The sequence below is a fragment of the Cnephaeus nilssonii genome (assembly GCF_951640355.1).
Source record: "Cnephaeus nilssonii genome assembly, chromosome: 3".
Lineage (NCBI taxonomy): Eukaryota > Metazoa > Chordata > Mammalia > Chiroptera > Vespertilionidae > Cnephaeus > Cnephaeus nilssonii.
This window is the reverse complement of record NC_137074.1, coordinates 32,640,768-32,666,664: the sequence shown is the minus strand read 5'-3', so window position 1 is coordinate 32,666,664 and position 25,897 is coordinate 32,640,768. Positions and strand designations below refer to the sequence as shown.

At 41.1% G+C, this 25,897-nt stretch overlaps 1 protein-coding gene across 7 annotated transcripts in view; it reads right to left on the bottom strand.

The window, feature by feature from the left end:
* The window catches only part of ECT2 (epithelial cell transforming 2), a 56,258-nt gene extending 43,678 nt beyond the window's left edge, over positions 1–12,580 (bottom strand). For 3 of the 7 annotated variants that reach the window (XM_079762388.1, XM_079762392.1, XM_079762390.1), the window contains exons 1-11: positions 12,443–12,580; positions 10,896–11,044; positions 10,145–10,224; positions 9,947–10,039; positions 8,194–8,376; positions 7,136–7,225; positions 5,451–5,558; positions 3,686–3,759; positions 1,392–1,522; positions 906–1,021; positions 745–807 (exon numbers count right to left, since the gene is read on the bottom strand). In XM_079762388.1, the coding sequence (XP_079618514.1) occupies positions 745–807; positions 906–1,021; positions 1,392–1,522; positions 3,686–3,759; positions 5,451–5,558; positions 7,136–7,225; positions 8,194–8,376; positions 9,947–10,039; positions 10,145–10,224; positions 10,896–11,022 (1,065 nt within the window). In that variant the 5' untranslated portion in view covers positions 11,023–11,044; positions 12,443–12,580. Of the gene's footprint in view, positions 1–744; positions 808–905; positions 1,022–1,391; positions 1,523–3,685; positions 3,760–5,450; positions 5,559–7,135; positions 7,226–8,193; positions 8,377–9,946; positions 10,040–10,144; positions 10,225–10,895; positions 11,045–12,027; positions 12,137–12,442 lie in introns of those variants that run through there. The other 4 variants (XM_079762391.1, XM_079762393.1, XM_079762394.1 and 1 more) reach the window with 2 other exon arrangements.
* Between the last annotated feature and the right edge of the window lie 13,317 nt (positions 12,581–25,897).

Below are 25,897 nucleotides of genomic sequence, written 5' to 3'. Positions count from 1 at the left end.
CTTTGCTCTTTTCAATCCTACCCAAGTCTCTTAGAATGAGGCTAGTTAAAATACATTATTCAATTATGGCATATATAATTCTGCACTGTAACTGTTTGCATATCTATCTTTCCCTTACAGTTCTAAGTTTCTGAAGACAGGGATATCAGTGTTCATAATAATAATACCACCAATTATTAGTACAGATTCCTACATAATAAAGGCTAATAAGGAAATCGACCAAGCGGTGGAACAACCAGTCGCTATGACACGCACTGACCACCAGGGGGCAGACGCTCAACGCTGCCCCCTGGTGGTCAGTGCGCTCCCACAGGGGGAGCGCTGCTCAGCCGGAAGCCAAGTTCATGGCTGATGAGCGCAGTGGCAGTAGCAGGCCTCTGCAGCAGTGCTAAGGATGTCCAACTAAGGATGAGGAATGGGCCTAAGCCGTCAGTCGGACATCCCCTGAGGGCTCCTGGACTGTGAGAGGGCACAGGTCGGGCTGAAGGACCCTCCCACCCAAGTGCAAGAATTTTGTGCACCGGGCCTCTAGTGATATTAAGATTACAACAATATCCATTACAATGAGTGGTTTTACCTAAATAGACATAGACAACTACTCCAATTGTTCTCAAACTCCTAAACATGATGTAACAGATGACCTGTATGCTAATTATACCATGCTCTTTTTGGATAGAAAGTGTCATCTTTATAAAATCAAATTCATAGAACAAATAACTAAGACACATTTTTTAAAAAGCATACCTTTTCATATAAATACATAGTTTCTCCAGCGCGGGCATCCATTTGAATGCTTCCCCAGAACCACTAGGTGAGAAAAAGAACATTTTAATTAAGGATTCGCATTATCAGAAATGCCAGTTGTAATAGTTTTAGAAAACCAATCTCATTTTTTAATTACTTGCCTCTTGCTTGACAACATAAAGTTTCTTTGAAGGTTCAAATGGAAGTTCTTTAACTGTATTCTCTTCAACTATAAGGTGAGTGCACCTTTCATCTCCAACCTGTAAATAGCTACCTCCTAAAGAAAAAATGCATACAAACATATAAATAAGGCAAACTACTTCACACACAAATCCTTTTTCTTTCCTAGAGAGAGGAAGGAAGAGAAAGAGAAAGAGAAAGAGGAAGAGGAAGAAAGAAAGAGAAAAACATCAACTGGTAATCTCCCATACCCGCCCCAATTGGGGACTGAACACACAACCTCGGCACATTTCCTGACCAGGAATCTAACCCGTGTCACTGAAGCAGAATGATGCTCCAACTAACGGAACCACTCTGCCAGGACCAAACCCAAAATTTTTTTAAGAGGCATATTCACCAGGAAGTCATTAGGCAAGAGTGGGGAATAAAATACATATGTAAAACTTTTAAATTATGTCAAATTCTACCTTGCATTTCAGTCATTTCTTCCATATTGGTTTTCTCTTCATCTGAAAATCCCAGGAAACTTAAAATGCAATCTTGAAATGGAGGAACTTTAAATTCATTTCTAAAGTCATCAGCTGATGCACAGAAATCCCTAAAAAAATAAAAAATAAAAAATAAAAAAATACACACACACACACACACACACACTCTTCTAAAACAGCTTAACTTAAATTCAACTAATTAGGTACATCAATTTCTAATCTTCAAGGTTTTAGCATAATACATTTATTGAAAATATTTTACATCAGATCCTGAAATTTTTTTTTCATATATTTTATTGATGCCCTAGCTTGTTTGGCTCAGTCGATAGAGCATCAGCCTGTGGACTGAAGGGTCCCGGGTTCGATTCCAGTCAAGGGCACATGCCCAAGTTGCAGGCTCAATCCCCAGTGGGAGACGTGCAAGAGGCAGCCAATCTATGAATTCCCTGTCATCATCGATGTTTATATCTCTCCCTCTCCCTTCCTCTCTGAAATCAATAAAAATATTTTTTTTTAAATTAAAATATATATATATAAAATAAATAAATATATTTTATTGATTTTTTACAGAGAGAAAGAAAGAGGGATAGAGAGTCAGAAACATCGATGAAAGAGAAACATCGATCAGCTGCCTCATGCACAACCCCTACTGAGGATGTGCCCGCAACAAAGGTACATGCCCTTGATCAGAATCGAACCTGGGACCCTGCAGTCTGTAGGCCGACGCTCTATCCACTGAGCAAAACTGGTTAGGGCAGATCCTGAAATATTAACAAAACTTTAACATTTTAATAACAACAGCTAAAAAAAATTTTTTTTTGATGTGTCCTCATGTCATCCTGAATTAAATTCTGACAAAATTTGATCATGGGTAATTTTTACAAGATTCAAATTCCTGCTCTGTACATGAAATTTCACGTGTGTGCTAGGGGTTCTAATTTCATTAAATATTAAGTAATGAAGAAGCACAACAGCAAGGAATTACAAGGTTGGAAAGCTTAAAAAGATTATGAACTGCAATTACCACTTAAAATGTAACCAGAAAAACATAAAATAAGAAAAAACATGATCCAAATATCCATTAAGCTATCCTATATAATAAAGAGGTAATATGCAAATTGACAATCACTCCAACATACAAGATGGCCACCCCCATGTGGTCAAAGATGGCCACTCCCATGTGGTCAAAGATGGCCACCCCCATGTGGACACAAGATGGCTGCCACAAGATGGCCAGCAGGGGAGGGCAGTTGGGAGGGACCAGATCTGCAAGGGAGGGCAGTTGGGAGGGACCAGGCCAGCAGGGCAGGGAAATTAGGGGCACCCAGGCCCTCAGGGGAGGGCAGTTGGGAGTGACCAGGCCTGCAAGGGAGGGCAGTTGGGGGCGACCAGGCCGGAAGGAGAGGGCAGTCAGGGGTGACCAGGCTGGCAAGGGAGGGCAATTAGGGGTGACTGGACAGCAGGGGAGGGCAGTTGGGGGCGACCAGGCCTGCAGGGGAGGGCAGTTAGGGGCAATCGGGCCAGCAGGGGAACAGTTAGGCGTCGATCAGGCTGGCAGGGGAGTAGTTAGGGGGTGATCAGGCTGGCAGGCAAAAGCAGTTAGGGGCAATCAAGCAGGATGGCAGATGAGCAGTTGGGATCGGGCCTAAACAGGCAGTCGGACATCCATCAAGATTGGAAAGGGTGCAGGCTGGGCTGAGGGATACACACACCCCGTTCCCGTGCATGAATTTTGTTCACTGGGCCTCTAGTTACCTAATAATTTTAGAATATTTATGATAATCAAAATCATTTCTCAGATGTCTTCCAATTTTCAATATTTCATAATTTTTAACCCTTTGCACTCGCTTGCTTTTTTCGATTCCTTTATTCTAATGCTAACCATGTTGAGTGCAAAAAGTTAAAATATATTTTTATTGATTTCAAAGAGAGAGAGGGAGAGATAGAAATATCAATAATGACAGAGAATCACTGATTGGCTGCCTCCTACATGCCCCTTACTGGGGATCGAGCCCACAACCCAGGCATGTGCCCTGACCAGGAATCAAACCATGTCCTCCTGGTTCATAGGCTGACTCTGAACCACTGAGCCACACTAGCCAGCCATAACTTTTTTTCTATAACTTCACTCTTCCTAACCTTTATTCCCCAAGCTACCCCAAGACTGACTTCATTTTCTTCTATATTAGTTATGAATTTAGGGTTGAAGCACATGGGATTACCTTTATAACATTTAATTCACATAATGAACTACTGAATTGTTAAATACTTACTGTTCATTCCGCCTTTCCCAAGCTTTATAAATCCATTCTGGCTTCATAATTGGAGTACCCAGGCTCACAGCAATCTAAAAATATAAACATTAAACTACTATTAATTTTTACTTTAAATAACTGCATTCATGGAAGTTCCAAGCAATTACATACTTTTTTTTGCAGTTTTAGATCATTGTTCATCTACTTTGTAACATAAGCAAAATTAACAGAAAAAAAAAAAAACTCTCTTAATCATACAACTTAGGTTAAAACAAATCCCATGATGTGCAAACCATTTCCTTATTTTACTAGTACTTTAAATATATGTATCTCTGAAGTTGATGAAGTTCACCTTCATTATAGTTCATTTCTCCTTTCATGTTTACTTCTTTCAAGAACTGACCCCCAAGACAGCACTACAGAAGAAAACATCTGATTAAAAACTTCAGTATGAATTAGAAAGTAGGAATTCCCTGGAATTAACTGAAATTAACATTTGCTACATAAATAAATACACTGATGGAGGGTTGGAACAGAGAGATAAAGTCTCCCTAACATAGATATTCAAGTATAATCTTAACTAAGATTTTAATCCTAATAAAGATACTTTCTCATTTTAATATTAAATCTTAGGAGCATTTTATAAAAACACTAGAGGCCCGGGTACGGTCCCTAGGCCTGGCCTGCAACCAGGGCCATCTTCCCCGGCCTCCGCTGCCACCCACCCCCGATTACTCATTCACCATTGGGGGATCAGAACCTGATGGCCAGGGGAAGGGACCGAGAAGTCGGCCATTCCCACCTGCTCGCCGGCCCCACCCCCACTGCAGGTGGCCCTCTGTATGTGGGGCGACTGGCAGGGCGGGTGTCTTGGCCTGGCACCACCTGTGTCCCCCACCACCCACCCCGGTTCCCTGTTCACCATTAGCCAATTGGAGCCTGCCGGCCGGGGAAAGAAACCAAGAGGTGATCAGTGTGCCTCATAGTGACTGGTCAAGTGTCATTCTGGTTGTTCCGCCACTAGGGTCAATTTGCATATTACCCTTTTATTATATACTTTACTAGTATATAATATATATAAAATATATATAGGATAGCTCTGCTCTGTTCTTATAAAGACCACTTAGATAAGAGTAAAATATGCATGTATCTCTCTCATCACTTCCCAACCCTCCTTTTACTAATGCTCATAGTAACTTTTGCAAATAGTATTCATCTGCCTGAAATGTTATCCATCAGCAAACCTCCAAAATCCTACTCATCTTTGAGCACCTAACGCAAGTTCCATTGCCACCTTAAAACCTGAGACCACACTCCTATGATTTAAACTTTTGTGTTCTAGCCGGTGTTCTCAGTGGTTAGAGCATCGGCTCAAGAACCAAAGGGTCAGGGGTTCAATTCCAGGTCCAGGGCACATACCTGGGTTGCAGGTTCCATTCCTGGCCCTGTTGGGGCTCATTCAGCAACCAAATGATATGTCTTTTCCCATCCTCTCTACTCTCTCTAAAAATCAATGAAAAATATCCTCTGGTGAGGATTAAAAATAAATATATAAATAAATAAAATGCTTTAAAAAAAAAAAGAAAGAGGAAAAAATATCCTTGGGTGAGGATTAACAAAAAAAAACAGGGTTTGAAAAAAGAAAAAATGTTGCTACATATACATAAAGCAAAAATTGAATTTCTGAACTTCAGTAAATTATAGGACATAGATGACACTATTATTAAATCTAATCCTGAATGATGCAATCCTGAAATACACACAAATACCCAAGTTTACATACCCTGAATTTTTCTCCTTGTGTACAATTTGCCACCAAATGTGTTACTTTGGAATTAAAATCTTTTCGAATAACTCCACCCATGTGATGGACCAATGTCACCAATCTGACCTCAAAAGAAAAATTAAGCAACATTAGCTTTATTAATTTAAATAAAATTTTAAACTATGTTTACAACTTATTTAGCATTAACTGAGTACTTTCTGTTTTATAATGTACATATAGGAATTTTTATAAAGGTATAAACTTTACATCAAAATAATTGAACGATTTTACTGGTACAAAACTATATAGTGACTAGAGGCCCGGTGCATGAATTCATGCACCAGTGGGGTCCCTCAGCTTGGCCTGCAGGATCGGGCCAAAACCGGCTCTCCGATATCCCGAGGGGTCCCGGATTGCGAGAGGAAAACAGGAGGTTGGCCAGCCGTGGAGGAACCGTGGAAGGGCTCCAGGGCGTGTCCAGCCCATCTCACTTAGTCCCGATCAGCTGGACCCCAGCAGCAAGTTTTTAACCTACCAGTCGAAGCGTTTGCCCCTGGTGGTTAGTGCACATCATAGCGACTGGTCGACCGATCGACCGGTTGACTGTCTGCCCCCTGGTAGTCAGTGCACGTCATAGTGAGCGGTTGAGCAGCCTTAGCATATCATTAGCATATTATACTTAGATTGGTCAAAAAGCCAACCAGGGGACTGGACATTTAGCATATTAGGCTTTTATTATATAAAATAAGCTAGTAAAGATGATCACACAAAACTCAGTTAATTAAGCTATCTTTCACAGCTAAATATATTACTTTTTTTTATAACATGAGGTTATATTATACCAATATTCTTCCCACAAAATTAGAGTAATCCTCCATTACCTCCAACATAGAAACTTACAAATCAAAGAAGCTTCTGTGAGCTTGGCTGGTGTGGCTAAGTAGTTAAGTGTTGACCTATGAACCAGGAGGTCAGGGCACATGCCTGGGTTGCAGGCTCAATCCCCAGTAGAGGGCATGCAGGAAGCAGTCAATCAATGATTCTCTCTCATCATTGATGTTTCTATCTTTCTCTCCCTCTCCCTTCCTCTCTGAAATCAATATTTTCTTTTTTTAAAAAAAAAGCCCTAGCCAGTTTGGCTCAGTGGATAGAAGATTCCCAGGTTTGATTCTGGTCAAGAGCTTGATCCCTGATCCCCAACACATGTGGTTGGGGCATGTGTGGGAGGCAACCAATCAATGTTTCTCTCTCCTTGTCTCTCTCCTTGTCTCTCTCCCTCCCTTCCACTCTCTCTAGAAATCAATGGAAAAGTAGCCTCAGGTGAGATTAACAAAACAAATAAATTTTAAAAAAAGAAGTTTCTGTGTATTCTCCAGAGCAGTAAGAATAATTTAAGGCTGAACTTGTGTAACAAAAAAAATAAATAAATAAATTGCACTGTGTACACAAAAACTTCAAATAATGTGGCCAATAGGATACTGAAAAGAGTTTAAACAGATTAGACAGTTACTCATTTTTTCTGTTAATTCATATGCTAGCCATCCTAGACAAAATATTTGGGGTTTTTTACAAGGCTCTTCAGAATATTTCTTCACAAAATTTGAAACTGGTATAGACAGAGTAATTTCTCCTCCAAAACTTTGAAAATAAAACCAGGATACATTATCAAAAAGTGCCAATTTAGAATATTTTTAAATACTTACTAGTTCTTCTTTCTTCCTGAATCCAGTAAAGCATAGTACCAGATTCATCATGCTTGTACAATACAGTGGACGACATGAAAATGGCAAAGGCTGAAGAATAATTTTAAATCTGTGAGCTTTCTTTATAGTAGAAAATGGAATACATCTTTCTCAAGTTAAACATATCTGCCCTCTTATCAATCAACTATCCCAATCCAAAGATTTAGTTGCATTTTTCAATATGCAATAAAAATAGCAAAAAAAAAAAAATTGCTAGTTTCACAATAAAATTTCCACAATTCCCAAATCATACTTGATACACATAAACTAAGCACACTTTATGATTTGCAAATATATTCAAACCTTTAGTTCTAAAATGTACTTTGTCACATGTGAAATATTATCAATAAACAGATTTCTGACTCCATACACTACTGTAAATGCTTCCAATTAAAGTTAAAACAGGTCAAATATTTATAAATACTAGGTATATAACATATAATTGAACCAAATATGCTTCCAATTTTTGAGCTAAAAAAATGGAGGTAATCAGTAAATATTTTAACCAATTTAACACATATATATCAGAGTAAGAATATACAGATATTTAACAGTTAATATATATATATATATACTTAATTTTGGGCTTTAAAATTTTTACTCGGCTTCTGCAAGCAACATTTCTCAACCAAAACAGAGAATTAAAGATAGTCATGTGCTTCTTACTAGTATCTATAACAAAAACACAATGACTTAAGCAATTTTAAGTTAATAAGGCAAACTTTAGAATGGCAAAACATAGCAATAAAACCAAAGAATAGGGACTAACTCTGCTACAACTCTTATATGTATATTATATATATAGTTTTTATTGCCTAACTTTCAAAGGTGTTAGATTTTCACTACTGAAAATTACAATAGAAATAAAACAAAAGGACTATACACTATCTACTACTATTCCTATTCTAAATATTTCATACTCTCAACAATTAACGGAATTTTCTACTTCTCAATTTGCGCAACATTCAATAATAAAAATTTAACCTGGAAAAGTCATAATAAATGTATATTCTTCTTACCTCTCCTTTTTGTGCACAGTTTAATACTACTGGTGGTCCAATAACTCTACAATCAGTCTTGTATAACTCAGTAAAGACAGGATCCTGGAAGTCCATGACTATAAAAACATTTTCAAATTCTGGAGAATCCAAACTTTCATATTCTTCTACTGATTCCATCTTTACAAAGGGCACTTTAATTTCCTTGATTTTTTTCATGTAGTTATAGAAATAAAATGTATGTATTATAAAATTAATTCATATTAACTCTCTAAGACCTACAAATTCAATACCAAAATTTTAATTTTATATTTGTTGAAAACTTAAGTTTTAAATCATACAATAATGAACTTTATATTCAAGAGTGAACAGTCATTTCTTTAGTGGCTGATTTGCATTGATATATATATATATATCCATCTACATTAAGATCTTAAATTTTGAAGATTTCTCTTATAAAGGCCTAAGTTTTGACTTAATAGTCATTATAAATCATCTTGTATGCATATAAAATAAAAATGATGAATTTAAGCACACACATTTTGACAGTAGGATGCATTAAGATATCCGCTATTGCTTTTTCTTCTAACCAAGAAAATGATGTCATACATATGGTTCCTTCTTGTACAAATAAGTCTTTAGAAAAAATAGAAAACTATGGCACCTGAGATCTTCCAAAAGGGTATAGATTAACGTAATCATTTCAGTATATATGAGGAAAATAAGAGAAAGATGTGAACTATGTAGGCAGTTGCAGCATGGCAAGGATGTATAAAAAAGCAAGTTACTGTTTACCACTTCATTCAAAGAAAGCAATATCACTGTACATCTATGAAAAAGAAGGAAGATATTTAAGTACCTATATGACTCCCATGTAACAAAAAAAGAGAACCATTTAAAGGAAAATTCTGAATGGTTAAATGATTTGGGCTTTCTTTTCTAGGTTGATGTGATGGGCTGAATCATGTATCCCCAAGATTCATGTTGAAACTAACCCCCTTATAACCTAAAATGTGACTGTATATTTGATGAAATGGCCTTTTAAGAGATAATTAAGGTAAAATGAGGTCACATGGGTGAGCCCTAATCCAATCCGTCTTGTGTCCTTATAAGAGGAGGAAATTTGAGGGGGCACACAACAGAGATAGCAGGGAAGTGCATACACGGAAGAAAGGCCATGTGAAGACACAGCAAGAAAGTGGCAGCTACCTCCAAGACGAGGAGAAAGGCCTCAAGAGAAGCCAAACCTTCTAATACCTTGATCTTGGACTCCTAGACCTAGGAACTATGAGAAAATATATTTCTGTTGTTTAATCCACCCAGTGTGTGGTATTTTGTATGGCAGCCCTCACAAACTATTACAATGGTACAGAGAATTAAATATATATATTTCATATGCTGAGGCAAAGTCCCTAATGACTGTCAATAATTATGATTTATAATTTGGAAATAAAGAATTTAGAATAAATACAAAGTTAATGAGAAAAAAGATAAAAGAATTTAGAGAAAAATATCAGATCTTTGTAAATTCATGATATGCCATTTAAATTTACAATGACAAATGATAAGGATTCCATTATTTGCAATAGATGCAATAGTTTGGGGTTTCAGAAACACCCAAATTTTAGAAATAAATTTAAAATTGTTTCTATTTATCTAGTTTCAGAGTGCACAATATACCCTGCACCTAATTTAGGTCGTCACCATAAGTGAAATATAAGAATACAGTCAAGGGAAGTGCAGCATGCCACATGCATTGAAATGCTGAACCTACCATATTAACAACACTTTTTATTAATTTTTCATCCGATTTTCCAGGGCAACTTTCTTTTATCTTTATAACTGGTACATCCATTATTTTAATAGTCTGTGGAAAAGAGACTTAAGTATGAGATTAAAACTATAAAATTATTTATAGCCTAATGGAAGAAAAACAGCCTTTTTAAGAAGTTAAAAACTTAAAACTCCATACCTTTAAGGCTTTTATAAGTTCTTCTTGTTTTCCAGCTTCTTGAACCAATACCACTCTTGTTTCAACCTGAGGCATTTCTTCTATTAAAATTAAAATGTTTAAATATATTTATCAGGAATTAACATCAAAATCAGTAGTTCCTATTCCCATTTTTGGTTATATCTACTATATTTTCCATCTTTGAGATCATAACATTCTCTAAAATTAAAATTACTTATTCCCAGCTTATTAAAAAATATTTTGACCACATTCCATTTTAAGGAAGAGAACATATATACAAACATCAACACTCCTCCTAACCCAAGAAAGCATTCAGTATCTTGTACAATCATCTTCATCAACAGTGCATTCAAATTTAGGAAAGACCCATTTACATAGTGAGGTAAGGGAAGAAGTCTTTTCACCTAACCATACATAATTGGATACAACCTAGCTAACACTGTTGCAGCTAGATTGCCCTCACATACAGAAAAAGCAATATCTCATATGACTTCCCCTTCAAAGTTAGGAAGCATTAATCCATACAATAAAAAGTGTAGGGGGGTCAGTGAGGGTTAGGGGACAGGAGACATCTATAATACTTTCAACAATAAAGATAATTTTTTTAAATCTATGTAGTGTAAAGATTGTCAACAAATATTTACTGAATACCTGTACGCTAACTTAACAGTGTTACAGTTAAATGATAAAAAGTCTCTAGTTAATAAGTTCAGTATTAAAATAGTGATTTGCAGTTTTAAAGCACATTTACCTTCAACATACAAAGTAGGTCCATTAAGTAAGTTTTCCTTAGAAGTTTCAGTAACTTTAGAATCAAAAATGGAAGAGTCTGCCAAGCTTGTCCTCCCAGCACACGTTAGTGCACTATTGTCAGCCATTGTTTGTACTCTTCTAAGTTCACTAAAAAAGAATAAATTTGAATAAGGATACATGAAACAAATATGGTCTTTGGGCAAACTCTGCTTTTATACTAGAGTTTATAAAAAGATTCAGTAAAAGAAAATTTTTAAAAATAAATAAAAACAAAAGAATAAAAAGCATCAGCACCCATTTTTCTTAATATTGAACCAAAGAAAGTTCACTCAACATCTCCGAACCTGTTTCCTCTTCTATAACATAAAGACACCAGTACCTGACTCCGTAGACTATGGTACAAATAACAATCAAAAATACTCAGGCCAGGCGGTTGGGCATCCACCTGGGAACAAGGGGGTCACGGTTTGATTCCCGGCACAAGCCTGGGTTGCAGGCTCTATCCCCAGTAGGGGGCGCTGCAAGAGGCAGCCGATCAATGATTCTCATCAGTGATGTTTCTCTCTTTCTCCCTTCCTCTTTGAAATCAATAAAAATATATATTTTTTAAAAATTGTCATTTAACCAAAATACTTTCGGTTTCTTTTTAGTTTTTAGGCAATCATCTTTCAGGGTGGGGGAGCTCAATGCAATACCGGGCTATGCAGTTGGTGTAACTGACCACTTTAATAATACTGATAACATTACAGAACAGGATGATTAACAAGATTTATTTAACCCTTCATATGGGGCAGGCAGTGTTCCAACCCTTTTTTGCTTGTGTTTATTTAGTATCTACAACAATCCTAAGAGGCGGGTACGGTTACTGCTTCCAGCTGATAGAGAAACCTGTAACAACCAAAAGAAACCTGTAACAGAAAGGTTAAGTAACTTCCCCCAAGTCACAATGTTAGGGGTAAAACGGGGGTTCAAGGCCGGGCTCACCCCCAGAGACTGCGCTTTTAACCACTAAGCCATCCGCATCTGCACCCGAGAGGATGGCGCGCGCGGACCGGGGTTGGGGGGCGGGGGGGGGGGTAGGAGGGAGGCGGATGGGGCGGGATGGGCTGGCGTTTCACGTACAAACTCACCTGCCCACCGACAGGCCGGCCCAGGAGAATCCTGGAGCGAAACCACTGCGTCCTGAGATAAGACCACGGAGGGTGCCGCGCCGGGCCCGCAGCCGCAGAGGGCGGTGAGGCTGGCCAAGGCCCCCTTCCCGACCAACCCCCTCCCTCCACCCGCCGACTCTTCGGGAAGGAACAGCCAGCCAGGTGAGCGGCGGCGGAGAGCACAGCCACCTGGTGGGCTTGGGGCTCCCACCCCCGCGCCCCGCCCCGCCCCGGCGCCGGGAGAGCTGTGGGGCAGCTCCCAGAGCCCGGACCCGGCGGCGGTGCCCGGAATTCGCGGTCACCGGGGCGGGGCTGTCGGACCTCAGCAAAGGAGCCCGCTGCTCCCGGGGCGCGAGCCCGCTCCCACCCCCCCGCTCCCACCCAGAGGCCTCACCGCTCTCACACAGCGCCCCGGAAAGTGCCACTTCTTCACACGCCGGTCCCTTTCCCCGTTACCGCCATTCCTCGCAGGAGGCAGCCACGGCCAATTCAAAAAGGGAGCCTCTCTCTCTCTAAAAGCCATGCCGATTGGCGCGTGATGTCAACCTCTTTTCCCATAGGCTGGAGCCTCCGGGGGGGCGGGGATGGGCCGCTGCCCTCCGCCCCTGATTGGTGGGGCCTGGGTTTCAAATGAACCCAACGTCTCCGACGTCGGGACGTCAGGATTTTGTAGAGAAGGGCCCGGATGTGGCCAGCAGGTGGCGGTGGTGGGTCCCGGGCGCCACTGGGAGGAGCAGGTGTGTCTGTGGCTACCTCTTGTTTACTCAGTAAACAGCCCGTTTCCTGGGGGAAAGTTTGAGCGGATGCGCCTCTCCTACAGCTTTTTTTTTCCCCCCTAGAGCCACCAAATCCTCTAAAGGAAATCAGTGCCTCCATAGATGATCCCCCCCACACCCCCACTGATGGCTGAGATCTGGAAGAGTTTTCTGCCCGAAGGCTTTGTGCTTTGGCTGCTGGGTGGAAGGTGTGCGCGCAGCAGGGACCGGGGCAGGATACCTCGGGCCTCTGCAGGTGCACTTGTTAGATCAGCAACCCGCTGTATTTAAACCCTGATGTAAAGCACTGGACTCTGGTCTAGGGAATTTCGTGGGTGATTAGAGTAAGTTCCCTAATATGTCCTGGGCTTTTATTTTCTTCATAGAAGCTTCCATTTGAACAAATGTAAGAATATGGTCTGGAGATTCTAGAATCTCCTGGAGCCAGAGTAAATTGCTTCCTGATGCCTTCTCCCCACCGCCACCGTGAGATCTTTTGTTGCTTTCCGCTAAAGCCTAGCCAAAAATGTATCGCTTTACCTGTAATAACTATTGTTATTATGAAACCAAAGGTTGTTTTCGCATATTATTTCCTGCATTCTCTGAATACAATGCCCTATCTAATACTATGATCTTAAGAAAAGTATGTCTTCCCCAGGTGGGTTTTGCATAGTTCCCACCTAATCACTGATTTACTCACACAAAAAAAGGGGAATCCCATTAAGAGGAAGACTTTTGTTACCAATGAGAGGAGGAGAGGAGGAGCCCTCGATTCTTGTCTTCTCTAGAAAAAGATTTCAATCAAGAGACAACGTGTAGGAAAAAAGCAAACAAGAATGTATTGACCGCAGCAAAAAAAGACTCAGGTGAGGGGAACAAGGAAGGGCATGGAAGCCGCAGGGGAGCCTAGGCTGGGCTGCCTTAGGTCACCGGGCAGGCAGAGGATAGGGGGCCTTTGCTCTCCTGGGGGCAGGTCTCCTGGGGTCCCTTAGAGGTTAGGGGACATGTGGGGAATGGGGGGAGGGGCTCCTGTGTGCTCCCTGAAGGGAGAGTGCCCTGGGACCCTATTTTCAGGGGTTTTAAAGGCGGGGCCTGTAAGGGAGCTTTTAGGGGCAGATCAATAGACTATTCATCAGCTTCAGGCTGATGTACCAAAATAAGATTTATTCTCTTAATTTGTCTGCCCTTGGGTGTGGTTGGCAAATGGCACTTAATTGGATTTCTGTTATCTGTCTCCCTGAATAGGGTGATTTAAGCTATTTACCCTCTGGTTGGGGAGAAATGCAAACCATTTATTCTATATAAAAAAAAAACTTTATTGTTGAAAGTATTACATATGTCCCTCAAACTGTTTACTCTTAAGTGTCCTTGGTTTAAGGAAGATAGGATTTACTAGATGGCTGCAAACTATTTAACTATCTGTCTTGGTTTCCCTACCTATTCCCCTCGTACTAGAATTTTCCTAGCTTCTTACTATTCCAGGGATCCTCAAACTTTTTAAACAGGGGGCCAGTTCACTGTCCCTCAGACCGTTGGAGGGCCGGACTATAGTTTAAAAAAAACTATGAACAAATTCCTATGCACACTGCACATATCTTATTTTGAAGTAAAAAAAACAAACGGCAAAAACACCCGCATGTGGCCCGCGGGCCGTAGTTTGAGGACGCCTGTTCTATTCCATAACACTTTGAAATGGAACACTTTTGGCCCTAGCTGGTTTGGCTCAGTGGATAGAGCGTCGGCTGATGGACTGAAGTGTCCGGGTTCAATTCCAGTCCAGGGCACATGCCTGGGTTGCAGGCTCAATCCCCGGTATGGGGTGTGCAGGAGGCAGCCAAGATGGATGATGTTTCTCTCTCTCCCTCTCCCTACCTCTCTGAAATCAATAAAAAAGAAAAAAGAAAAAAGAAAAAAATTTGAGCACTTGCGAATATCTCAAACAAGTCATGGGGATTTACAATATTTTCTAATTTTGTCAGGACAACTTAGAATACCTAAGAAATTTATAATGCAATAAACAAAATGAATGAAGCAGTCTAGTTATTATTGATTTCCCGGTTTATAATTGAAGACTATTTGCAGTCTGCCCTTCATTATAAGCCGTGATAACCGTTGTGGCTAAAGAAAAGAAAAACAGTAATTGAAATTTCACTTTGGAATGTGCTTGCATTCTTAAACTAGGGTGTGCCCAACATTCCAAAAATTCTCATCACACTGGTTTGGCTCAGTGGATATAGAGCATCCGCCTGAGGACTGAAGGGTCCTGGGTTCAATTCTGGTTAAGGGCACATACCTTGGTTGATATCCTCAGGTGAGGATTAACAACAACAACAACAAAAAAAGTCAAAAATTCTCATCACCGAAAATACATTACACCAGTGAGGAGAGCAGCCTATTTCCCTCGTTAGACATGTTTTGCACCCAAACCTAATGACTGAGCACATAGTATCACTGCATAAATTGTATGCTAGCTTAACAAAAGTTCTGCTTGATTCCTCTAGGGATGTGTGTCACTTTGACTGCCAAATAGGCAGTGCAATCTTATAACATTTCCAAGCCATCTAACCTCAAGCAAGTTATTTAACCTCTGTGCCTGTTCGTCTTTGTATAAAATGGCATGTTCGTACTGAACTCATAGTGTTGTTATGAGGATTAAAAGAGTTCACGTGTCCCGGATCCAGGTGAGGCCGTGCTCCCCTGGATCCGGGTTAGGCTGGGTCCTGGGTCCGGGTGAGGCCGTGCGCCCCTGGATCCGGGTGAAGCTGGATCCCGGGTCCGGGTGAGGCCGTGCGCCCCTGGATCCGGGTGAGGCTGGGTCCTGGGTCTGGGTGAGGCCGCACCCCTTGGTCCGGGAGAGGCCACGCGCCCCTGGGTCCGGGTGAGGCTGGATCCCGGGACCAGGTGAGGCCACACACACCGGGGTCCGGGTGAGGCCACGCGCCCCTGGGTCCAGGTGAAGCTGGATCCCGGTCCGGGTGAGGCTGTGTGCCCCTGGATCCCGGTGAGGCTGGGTCCCGGGTCCGGGTGAGGCTGTGCGCCCCTGGATCCGGGTGAGGCTGGGTCCCGGGTCCGGGTGAGGCCGCGCCCCTGGGTCCGGGAGAGGCCACGCGCCCCTGGGTCCGGGTGAGGCTGGGTCCTGGGTCCGGGTGAGGCCGCACACACCTGGGTCCGGGTGAGGCCACGCGCCCCCGGGCGTGGGTGATGGTGGGTCCCAGGTCCGGGTGAGGCCGCGCGCCCCTGAGTCCGGGCAAGACCAAACCAGAGGGAGTCGGACCTGCATTACCACCATTTGCCCACCATCATGAGCTGAAAAGTCAGTGCCGACATGTACACATAAGGAACTGGTGGATATTGAAATTGGATCTCAAAAGAACTGTTGGTCCAGAAAGAAACTCACTACAGACTGATTCATTTGCCTGTCAGCATAACTATTATTGCTCGTCTCACATTCGGTTCTTATAAGTATATTTCTAGTAACACATGATCTCACTCATCTAGGGGAAATGATGAACAACATAGACTGATGAACAAGAACAGTCCCAGAAACAAGGAGGCATCGATCGGACTGTCGGGCCTCAGAGGGAGGGTAGGAGAGAGTGGGGGTAGGGGAGAGAGATCAACCAAGGGACTTGTGTGCATGCATACGAGCCTAACCAATGGTTAAGGACAACAGGGGGGTGGGGGCATCTGTGGGGAGGGGTGGGGGATGGGAATGGGGGGGATGAGGACAAATATGTGACACCTTAATCAATAAAGAAATTTTTAAAAAAAAGAGTTCACGTGTGGCATGGCAGGTGTGGCTTGGTGGTTGAACATCAACCTATGAACCAGGAGGTCACGGTTCGATTTCCAGTCAGGGCACATGCCTGGGTTGCAGACTCAATCCCCAGTAGGGGGCATGATGTTTCTATCTCTCCCTCTCTCTTCCTCTCTGAAATCAATAAAAATATATTTTTTTTTAAAAAAAAGAGTTAATAACTGCCCTCTTAGCGCAGTAGGCAGCGCGTCAGTCTCATAAAAAAAGAGTTAATGTGTGTAATTAGAACATACTCTGGCACATAAGCATTCAATAATGTTAGCTATTAATATCACTACTACTTTACTACTACTATTCTCTCAGCTGAGACCTGTAACCTGCAGTGGTTCTCAACCTTTCTAATGCCGCGACCCTTTAATACAGTTCCTCATGTTGTGGTGACCCCCAACCATAAAATTATTTTCGTTGCTACTTCAGAACTGTAATTTTGCTACTGTTATGAATCGTATGGTCTTAGGCGACCCTGCTAGCGGTTCTCAACCTCTGGGTTGAGAACCGCTGCTGTAGAGCCTAAGACCAATGGAAAACACAGATATTTACATTACGATTCATAACAGTAGCAACATTACAGTTATGAAGTAGCAACGAAAATAATTTTATGGTTGGGGGTCACCACAACATGAGGAACTGTATTAAAGGGTCGCGGCATTAGAAAGGTTGAGAACCACTGTGCACCAATGGTTCTCTACATTGCCTTCTCACCCCTGACCATAGGAGCTATGGTAGTTACGTTTCTGTTCCCTTTGCCTCACCTTACTCCAGCCCCAAGTCATCCTCTCCCCGCCCCCCAAACCCCATCAGGCCAATCTTGATGCAGAGAAGACCTCCATTGCATCCTTTTCCTACCAGAAGGTGCACAGTCCTTCTTCTATACCGAATCTAATCTCCCTCTTCTCTTTTAGGGGAAAGGCTTGTGTACTCAAGCTCCCTTATCTTGTCTAGCAGACTTGGCCCTTTTCCTGGTGCTCTTGTCCAGGCTTCTGTCCCTTTCCAAGGCAGGTCCTAGCTAAGATTCCTTATGTTAAATGCTGCACTCTTTCTCCAGGACCCTCCCCTGGAAATACAGTTATTGAATTCATATGTCAAGGGGACGAAACTGTTTAAAGTATAAGCTAGCTAGGTAGATAGATAAATGAAGATGAGAAGTTCCTTGAAGGAATAAACCATTCAGTAAATTCTTAGTGTCATCCACAACTCCTAAGATGCTGAATGAACAGATTTCAGACAAAAAGTACTAAAGGAATGGAACTGAATTTCCGTACGTAGTATACTGAAGTGTGTGACAAACTTTCCCCAAGCAATAAAATAATTTCTGAGGTGGGGAAAATGAAATGTAAAAGATTGAATTACTGCCGAAACCGGTTTGGCTCAGTGGATAGAGCGTCAGCCTGCGGACTGAAAGGTCCCAGGTTCGATTCCGGTCAAGGGCATGTACCTTGGTTGCGGGCACATCCCCAGTAGGGGTTGTGCAAGAGGCAGCTGATCGATGTTTCTCTCTCATCAATGTTTCTAACTCTCTATCCCTCTCTCTTCCTCTCTGTAAAAAATCAATAAAATATATTTTAAAAAAAGATTGAATTACTGAGATTATTCTTTTGGAGGATCAACTTCCCCACCTCCATCTCTGAATTGAGTGACAGACTGGACCATCTTTCCTGATTTCCCTCTCACACTTGCTCTTCTTCCAGTTTATTCCCTCCTCTTTATTCATAGTTTCTATTTTTCCTTTCCTCCGTCCCCCATCCATCTCCATCTTCTTTCTTTTATCTATATTCCTTCAGGGCAGCAGAGAATGGGAGCATGGGAAAGTTAGTTTGGGGTTATGGACTATCTTTCTCCACCCACCCTCAGTCGCAAGTGTGCACACTGCCCATGCAATCACTCTTCAAATCAGAGTACACAAGATTTCTCACTTTCTAGTGTGTTTGAATCTACTAATATACCTGAAAAATTATTAAGTTTGTTACAATAAATGGGCAACTTTGTTGTAATGGTCTTTGTTTTTATTATGTAAAATTATGATAAAATATAATTGTCTAATGTTATTTCTAAATATGAAATGTTATGTTATCAACCTATAATAGTATCTATTTTATAATAATTTTAAATGTCTTAAAGGATTAAATGTTTTATTGTAACTAAATATTAACACTATAATGACTCATAGATTTCACATAATGGTTTTTTTCCCTCAAGACATTTAGGAGGTACATAGCCATATATAATGCCACATTAGGTAGTTACAAAGATTCAATCCTAAGAATTTATCACTTAAGATTTTTATTCTAAAATGTTTAATGAATAGCCATGGAATTCTGTTCTATCTTGGAATTATTAACATTTTCCAATTAAAATGTCATATTTCCAAGTTGGTTATAATATAGCATCTTCTAACCTGTCATCTCTGCCTGAAAAACAAGCTTCAGAAATTATAATCACTTTGAGCCAAACGAAGCTATTTTATACACTTCAATAGCCAGTAATTAAGATATGAATCATTGCTTTATTCATATGAATCAATGGGCTATAAATCACTTGACATAGATTTACAAGACTGTACAGATTTAGCACTTAAAGTTTCACAAATAGAATTCACTTTCCTTGATGGAGCAAGAGTTTTCCAAATGTGATGAGGCCATTATTTCAAATTATCTAATTTGATTAGTAAAATTTTAGATGTGGAAAAAAATCTTAGCTCATTAGTCTCATTCATTTTACAGATGAGTTTTACTAAGGCTAGCAACAGAGGGGTTATCGTCCTTTTCCAAGGTCAGGTAACTAGTTAGTGGCAAAACCAAGATCAAAAGTTTTATTTCCATGAATCGATTCTGTCTTTTTATTAAAGATATTAATATTTATATTTTACAGTATACTTATAAAAGTACCAATATATTTATTCATAATGCTTATTTTTTTACCTTTGAAATCACTAAAATGCTTTCAGTTCTCTAAGAGCCTTGTTGATCTTGTTCACAAATGTATTTCCAGCACCTAGCAACAGTTCCTGGTACATAATATGTTCTCAAGAGTTGCATGAATGGCATTGTAATTTATCTCCAAGAATCTATATCTCCTTTTAATCTATTCTCCAGCCTGCATTCAAAGTGACATTATGCAAATCCTAATTCATCATATCACCACCTGCCTGGTCTGACCTCTATCTGCATTTCCAGCTTCATCTTATACCATGTTCACTTTCTCTCTCTCTCTCTCTCTCTCTCTCTCTCTCTCTCTCTCTCTCTTTCTTTTAAAATATGAAACGCTTCACAAATTTGCATGTCATCCTTGCGCAGGGGCCATGCTAATCTTCTCTGTATTGTTTCAATTTTAGTATATTTGCTGCCGAAGCAAGCACCACTTTCTTTCTCTTGAGTTCTCTACCTGTCTTCCTTGTCAATGACTTTCACACCTGCTCTTCTTTTTACCAATCCCTCTGATTCCCACTCCTTTAACCTGTAGTAGACAACTTCTCATCCTTTAGCATTTTCTCACTTACCACTCCTAGGAAGGTCTTTTCTAACTATCCACACCAGGGGTCCTCAAACTTTTTAACAGGGGGCCAGTTCACTGTCCCTCAGGCCGTTGGAGGGCCGGACTATAGTTTAAAAAAAACTATGAACAAATTCCTATGCACACTGCACATATCTTATTTTGAAGTAAAAAAACAAAACGGCAAAAACACCCGCATGTGGCCCGCGGGCCGTAGTTTGAGGACGCCTGATCCACACTATCAGAACTGCCATTACACAATACCCAGCACCATGAGTATTTCTTTTGTGGTACTCATCAAAGATGTGATTACTAGATTAATGTTTATCTCCTCCGCTATCTAAACTAGTTGAAAGTAGGGAAAACATCTTTTTATCCACCATTTCTTCCACAGTGCCTAACACGTAGAAGGTACTCAATTAAATATTTGTTGGAATACAAGTGAATACATTAACAAATGAATTAACTTATTTTTATTATAATACTAGAGGCCCGGTGCATGAAATTCATGCACGGGTAGGGTCCCTAGGCCTGGCCGGCAATCAGGGCCGATCAGGGCCTTCGAGCTGCCAGCCAGGGCATTCCTTCCTGTTGCTGGCCGGGGCTTCCCTTCCCTGGCTGCCAGCTGCCAGCCAGGGCCTTCCTTCATTTCACACTGCTCCCTGGTGGTCAGTACACGTCATAGCGAGTGATCGAACTCCCAGTCTCCCAGTTGAACTCCCAAGGGGACACTTTGCATATTAGCCTTCTACATATATAGACTAGAGGCCCAGTACACAAAATTCGTGCATTCGGGGAGGGGGGCCTCAGCCCAGCCTGTGCCCTCTCACAGTCCAGGAGTCCTCGGGGTATGTCCAACTGCTGGCTTAGGCCCGTTCCCCCGGGGGAGCAGGCCTAAGTCGGCAGTCGGATATCCTTAGCACTGCTGCGGAAGTGGGAGAGGCTCCCGCCACCACCGCTGTGCTCGCCAGCCATGAGCCCGGCTTCTGGCTGAGCAGTGCTCCCCCTATGGGAGTGCACTGGCCACCAGGGGCAGCTCCTGCGTTAGGTATCTGCCCCCTGGTGGTCAGTGCACGTCATAGTGACTGGTCATTCTGCCGTTCGGTCGATTTGCATATTAGCCTTTTATTATATTACTAGAAGCCCTGTTGCAGGAAGATTCCTGCAAGAATAAGGCTTCCTCAGGCCTATTCCTGCAAGAATAGGGCTTCCTGCAGCTGGAGTGAAGCAGAGAAGGGAGCAAAGCCTGCCTTGGCGGGCTTCGCTCCCATCTCCGCTGCCTCGCTTCCCTCCTATCTCCGCTGCCTCACTCCCTTCTCCACAGCTTCATTCCCTTCTGCAGCGCTTGGCTTCCTTCTATGCTGTCTTCAGTCTTCGCTCCGTGCCTGCATATTAACTGCCATCTTTGTTGGGTTAATTTGCATACTCGCTCTGATTGGCTGGTGGGCGTAGAGGAGGGACGGTCAATTTGCATGTTTCTCTTTTATTAGTGTAGACTAGAGGCCCGGTGCATGAAATTCGTGCACAGGGAGGGGGGTCCCTCAGCCCGGCCTGCACCCTCTCCAATCTGTGACCCCTCGGGGGATGTCTGACTGCCAGTTTAGGCCTGACCCTGCAGAATCAGGCCTAAACTGGCAGTCAGACATCCCTCTTGCAATCTGGGACTGCTGGCTCCTAACCACTCACCTGCCTGCCTGCCTGATCATACCTAAACACCTCTGCCTGCCAACCTGATCGACCCCTAACTGCTCCCCTGCCAGTCTGATTGCCCCCAACTGCCCTCCCCTGCTGGCCTGATCGCCCCTGACCACCTCTGCCTCAGCCCCCGCCACAGTGGCTTTGTCAGGAAGGACGTCCAGAAGACGTCTGGTCTAGTTAGCATATTACCCTTTTATTAGTATAGACTAGAGACCCAATGCATGAAATTTGTGAAAGGGGCTCGGCCCTCACAACCACAGCAGCTTGCCTCAGCTCTCACAGCCCCTGCTTTGTCTGGTCTAATTAGCGTATTATGCTTTTATTATTATGGATAATATCAGTGGTGCTTTGTCCAAAGATACTAAAGCCCGGCTGGTGTGGCTCAGTGGTTGAGCGTCGACCTAGGAACCAAGAGGTTGCTGGTTCAATTCCCACTCAGGACACATGCCCGGGTTATGGGCTTGATCCCCAGGATGGGGCATGCAGGAGGAAGCCGATCAATGATTCTTTCTCATCATTGATGTTTCTATCTCTCTCTCCCTCTCTCCTCCTCTCTGAAATCAATAAAAATATATAATTAAAAAAATTTTTAAAGATACAAAAGAAAGTTTCTATTATTTTACTTCTTTCTAACCCATTATTTATAACTTAAAAAAATGAGTGGCATATTTTCAAAATTAATACATTTAAAGAAGGATAAAATAATTTACATCTTTGACATTTGCATAAATTACCCAAGAATTGAATGATTCTTGTACCATAGTTAGTCCAGCTATGAGTGTAAGAAAGTTAAGGTTAATGGTACTAAACAGATTCAGTTAAGACTTGCCACTGTTTATGAACATAGACATTTACCCATATCAAAAATTTAGTTTTCTTATAATCTACACTTTCATGCATTATTCACTGACACTCTTAAATTGCTTTTTCCTCACTATCCCTTGCAAACATTTGGGATATCCCAAAGTTATACTGCCTGCCAGTTTAGTTTTGACTACAACTTCATCTTTGTAGAGTAGTATTTGCTAAGACAACAATTTGAATACTTTGCTTGTCCTTAGCCATATATATGTTGCTGCTGTTTAAATGAATGAAAAAATGTAATTTCTAGTGCAGTTGATATAAAAATGGATCCCAAGTCATCAAAAAAAATGTGGATAGTTGACCTCAATTGTATGCCTATTTGACAAAAGCAGATTAACTGAAGGTTGAATAACAAAAGGAAAAAATCACATAGAAGAAACAATAGAAATGCATTGGGGAAGATATTTAAAAGGTAAGATATAGTATTGCAAATGATATTTCATTGCATAATTCAACTCTGTAAATCCTATACATAGAAAACAATTGTCTGTAGAGAAATATACAATATGTTCTTACATAAATATCAGAGGAGATTATTTCTCCTCCTTTCTACTTTTGGGGCACTTTTCAAATTTTCTATCATGAGTGTTTTGATAGATGATTATTGTTTTCCTGGCTGTTGAACATTTAACTCTATTAATAGTCTGATTTCACTTTTAAGGTGGTCTGTGAAGAGATGTTTACTATAAAATTATTTAGACTTCGCTGTTTGAGAATTTTCATAAAATGTTGGAGGAAAATTTGATAAAAATTTATTTTAAAATGAGAATATCAAAGAAATGTAAATGCAGACTGGATATTTGATGATATTAAGTAATTATTATATTTATATTTGTCTGGTTATAATCTTTAAAAAGATCTTACTATATATTTACTTATTTATTTTTAAAATAATCTTTTTACTGATTTCAGAGAGGAAGGGAGAAGAAGAGAGAGATAGAAATATTAATGATGAGAGAGAATCATTGATCAGCTGCCTCCTGCATGCCCTCCACTGGTGATCAAGCCTGCAACCCGGGCCTGTGCCCTGACTGGGAATCAAACCAGACTCTTGAGACCCTTGCTAAGTTTTTCTTTGGTTGTTCCAAATTTTATTTATATTTTATTCATGTAGTTGACTTAATGGGCTTCCCAATTCCTATCTTTTTTCCTATGGTTATGATATATTGGCTCTGAATATGACACCTTTCCTAAATTCTGGGACAGAAATAAAGCAAAGGAGTGCAGGAATTCATAATTTATGGGATATGAGCTCAAGTTAATGTGGTCCAAAAGAAATTTTAAATCCATGATGACTGAAGGAATAAAATTCTAACAAGCATAAGGGACCAAGTAAACAGTGTGTGAGATGATAAAGACCAGACAGGCAAAGAAATTGCATATTTTAGACAACAAAAGTAAATCAGAGGAAACCTAAAATGCTGGCAATTGTACAATTCCAAAAGTTCTTAACCTTTGCCTTATAGCGAATGAACTAACAGGTATCCTATGAAGTATTTTTTTGAGTTTCTGTGAGGATTATATGAAATATTAGAGCTTAGGATAGTGACACATGAAAAACACTCAATATTTACTAGTATTATTTCTAATAATACTAATTAGTATCAGCATTATTAGTATTATTTCTTTGTCATATATTTATTAGGTACCTGTTATACACCAAGCACCATGCTAGGCACTGGAGAGAAAACTATGGAACAAATTGATGTGGCCTTTGACCTCACAGAGATCAGAGTTTAGTGAGCTCTATCTAGAGTCTAGACAATTTCAAACCCTCCTATTTCCCATGCTTTTCTTTTTGTTACAACTGGAGTTCATAAAGCCATCCATAACAAAGAGGTAATTTTATCTTAATATGTATAAAATAAAAAAACATTTTCCTAATGCATACTAACATGAAAGTTGTGATGCTTAATATAGCAACTGCTGTGGAGAAAAAAATTAATGCTTTATCTCTTATTACTTTTACCTTCTCTTTCACACACAGTTGAACTTATTTTATAGAGGCTATTAAAATATTAGGCTATTTTCTCCTTCATTAAGCATAATTTCCTTTAATTTTTCATTAACATTTTGCATGCTTCCCTTTTTAAAGATTAAATGGAGCTGTTTTGGGTAATCTAGGGTTGAGATGTTTATCAATATTTTCAACTTACATTGTTTTATTTTCCTAATTGAAATCCTTTTCCCTTTCCTTTCCTTTCCTTTCCTTTCCTTTCCTTTCCTTTCCTTTCCTTTCCTTTCCTTTCCTTTCCTTTCCTTTCCTTTCCTTTCCCTTCCCTTCCCTTCCCTTCCCTTCCCTTCCCTTCCCTTCCCTTCCCTTCCCTTCCCTTCCCTTCCCTTCTCTCTTTTCCTTTCTTTTGCCTGAATGTGACTGACCAAGAAGTTGATATGTATTAAATCAATACCCTTGAGTACACCAATGTGAAATTAAAAGCCAAGAATATCCTCTCTAATAAAATGGTAATATGCAAATTAACCATCACTCCTCTACATAAGCCATGCCCACCAGCCAAGCCACGCCCACCAGCCAATCAGGGCGAGTATGCAAATTAACCCCAATCTAAGATGGCTACAGCCACAGAGAGCAAGGTTTCCCAGGTAACAGAGCAAGCCAAGCTTTCCATAGCCGTTGCAGGCCTAAGCCTCCACTCAAGCTACAAAGTTTCAATTATAGAAGGTAAACAAATTCAAACAAATGGCGGCAGAATGGAGCTTGAGAGAGCAGGCCAGGGTTGCCGGCGGCAACAGGGGAAGCAAAGCTTTCCGCACACCCTGGCCGGGCTCACCCGCTTAAGGCTACAAAGTTTCAATTGTAGAAGGTGAATTAACTGCCACAGAAATGGCTGCCGCCCCAGAAATGGCTGCTGCCCCAGGCTACAAAGTTTCAATTGTAGAAGGAAAATAAATTCCAGATACCAGGGCCTTCCCTTGGGTTGCCAGGAGGCGTGGCCGGCCTGCAAACCACCACAGGCCCCTCGCTCAGACCGCCCCACACCCCAAGGGAACCCCCACCCTTATCTGTGACACCCTTCAGGGCAAACCAGCTGGCCCCCACCTGTGCACCAGGCCTCTATCCTATTTAATAAAGGAGTAATATACAGATTGATCATCACTGCAACACACAATATAGCTGCCCCCATGTGGTCAAAGATCCTGCCCCCATGTGGACACAAGATGGCCACTACAAGATGGCCAGCAGGAGAGGGCAGTTGGGAGGCACCCG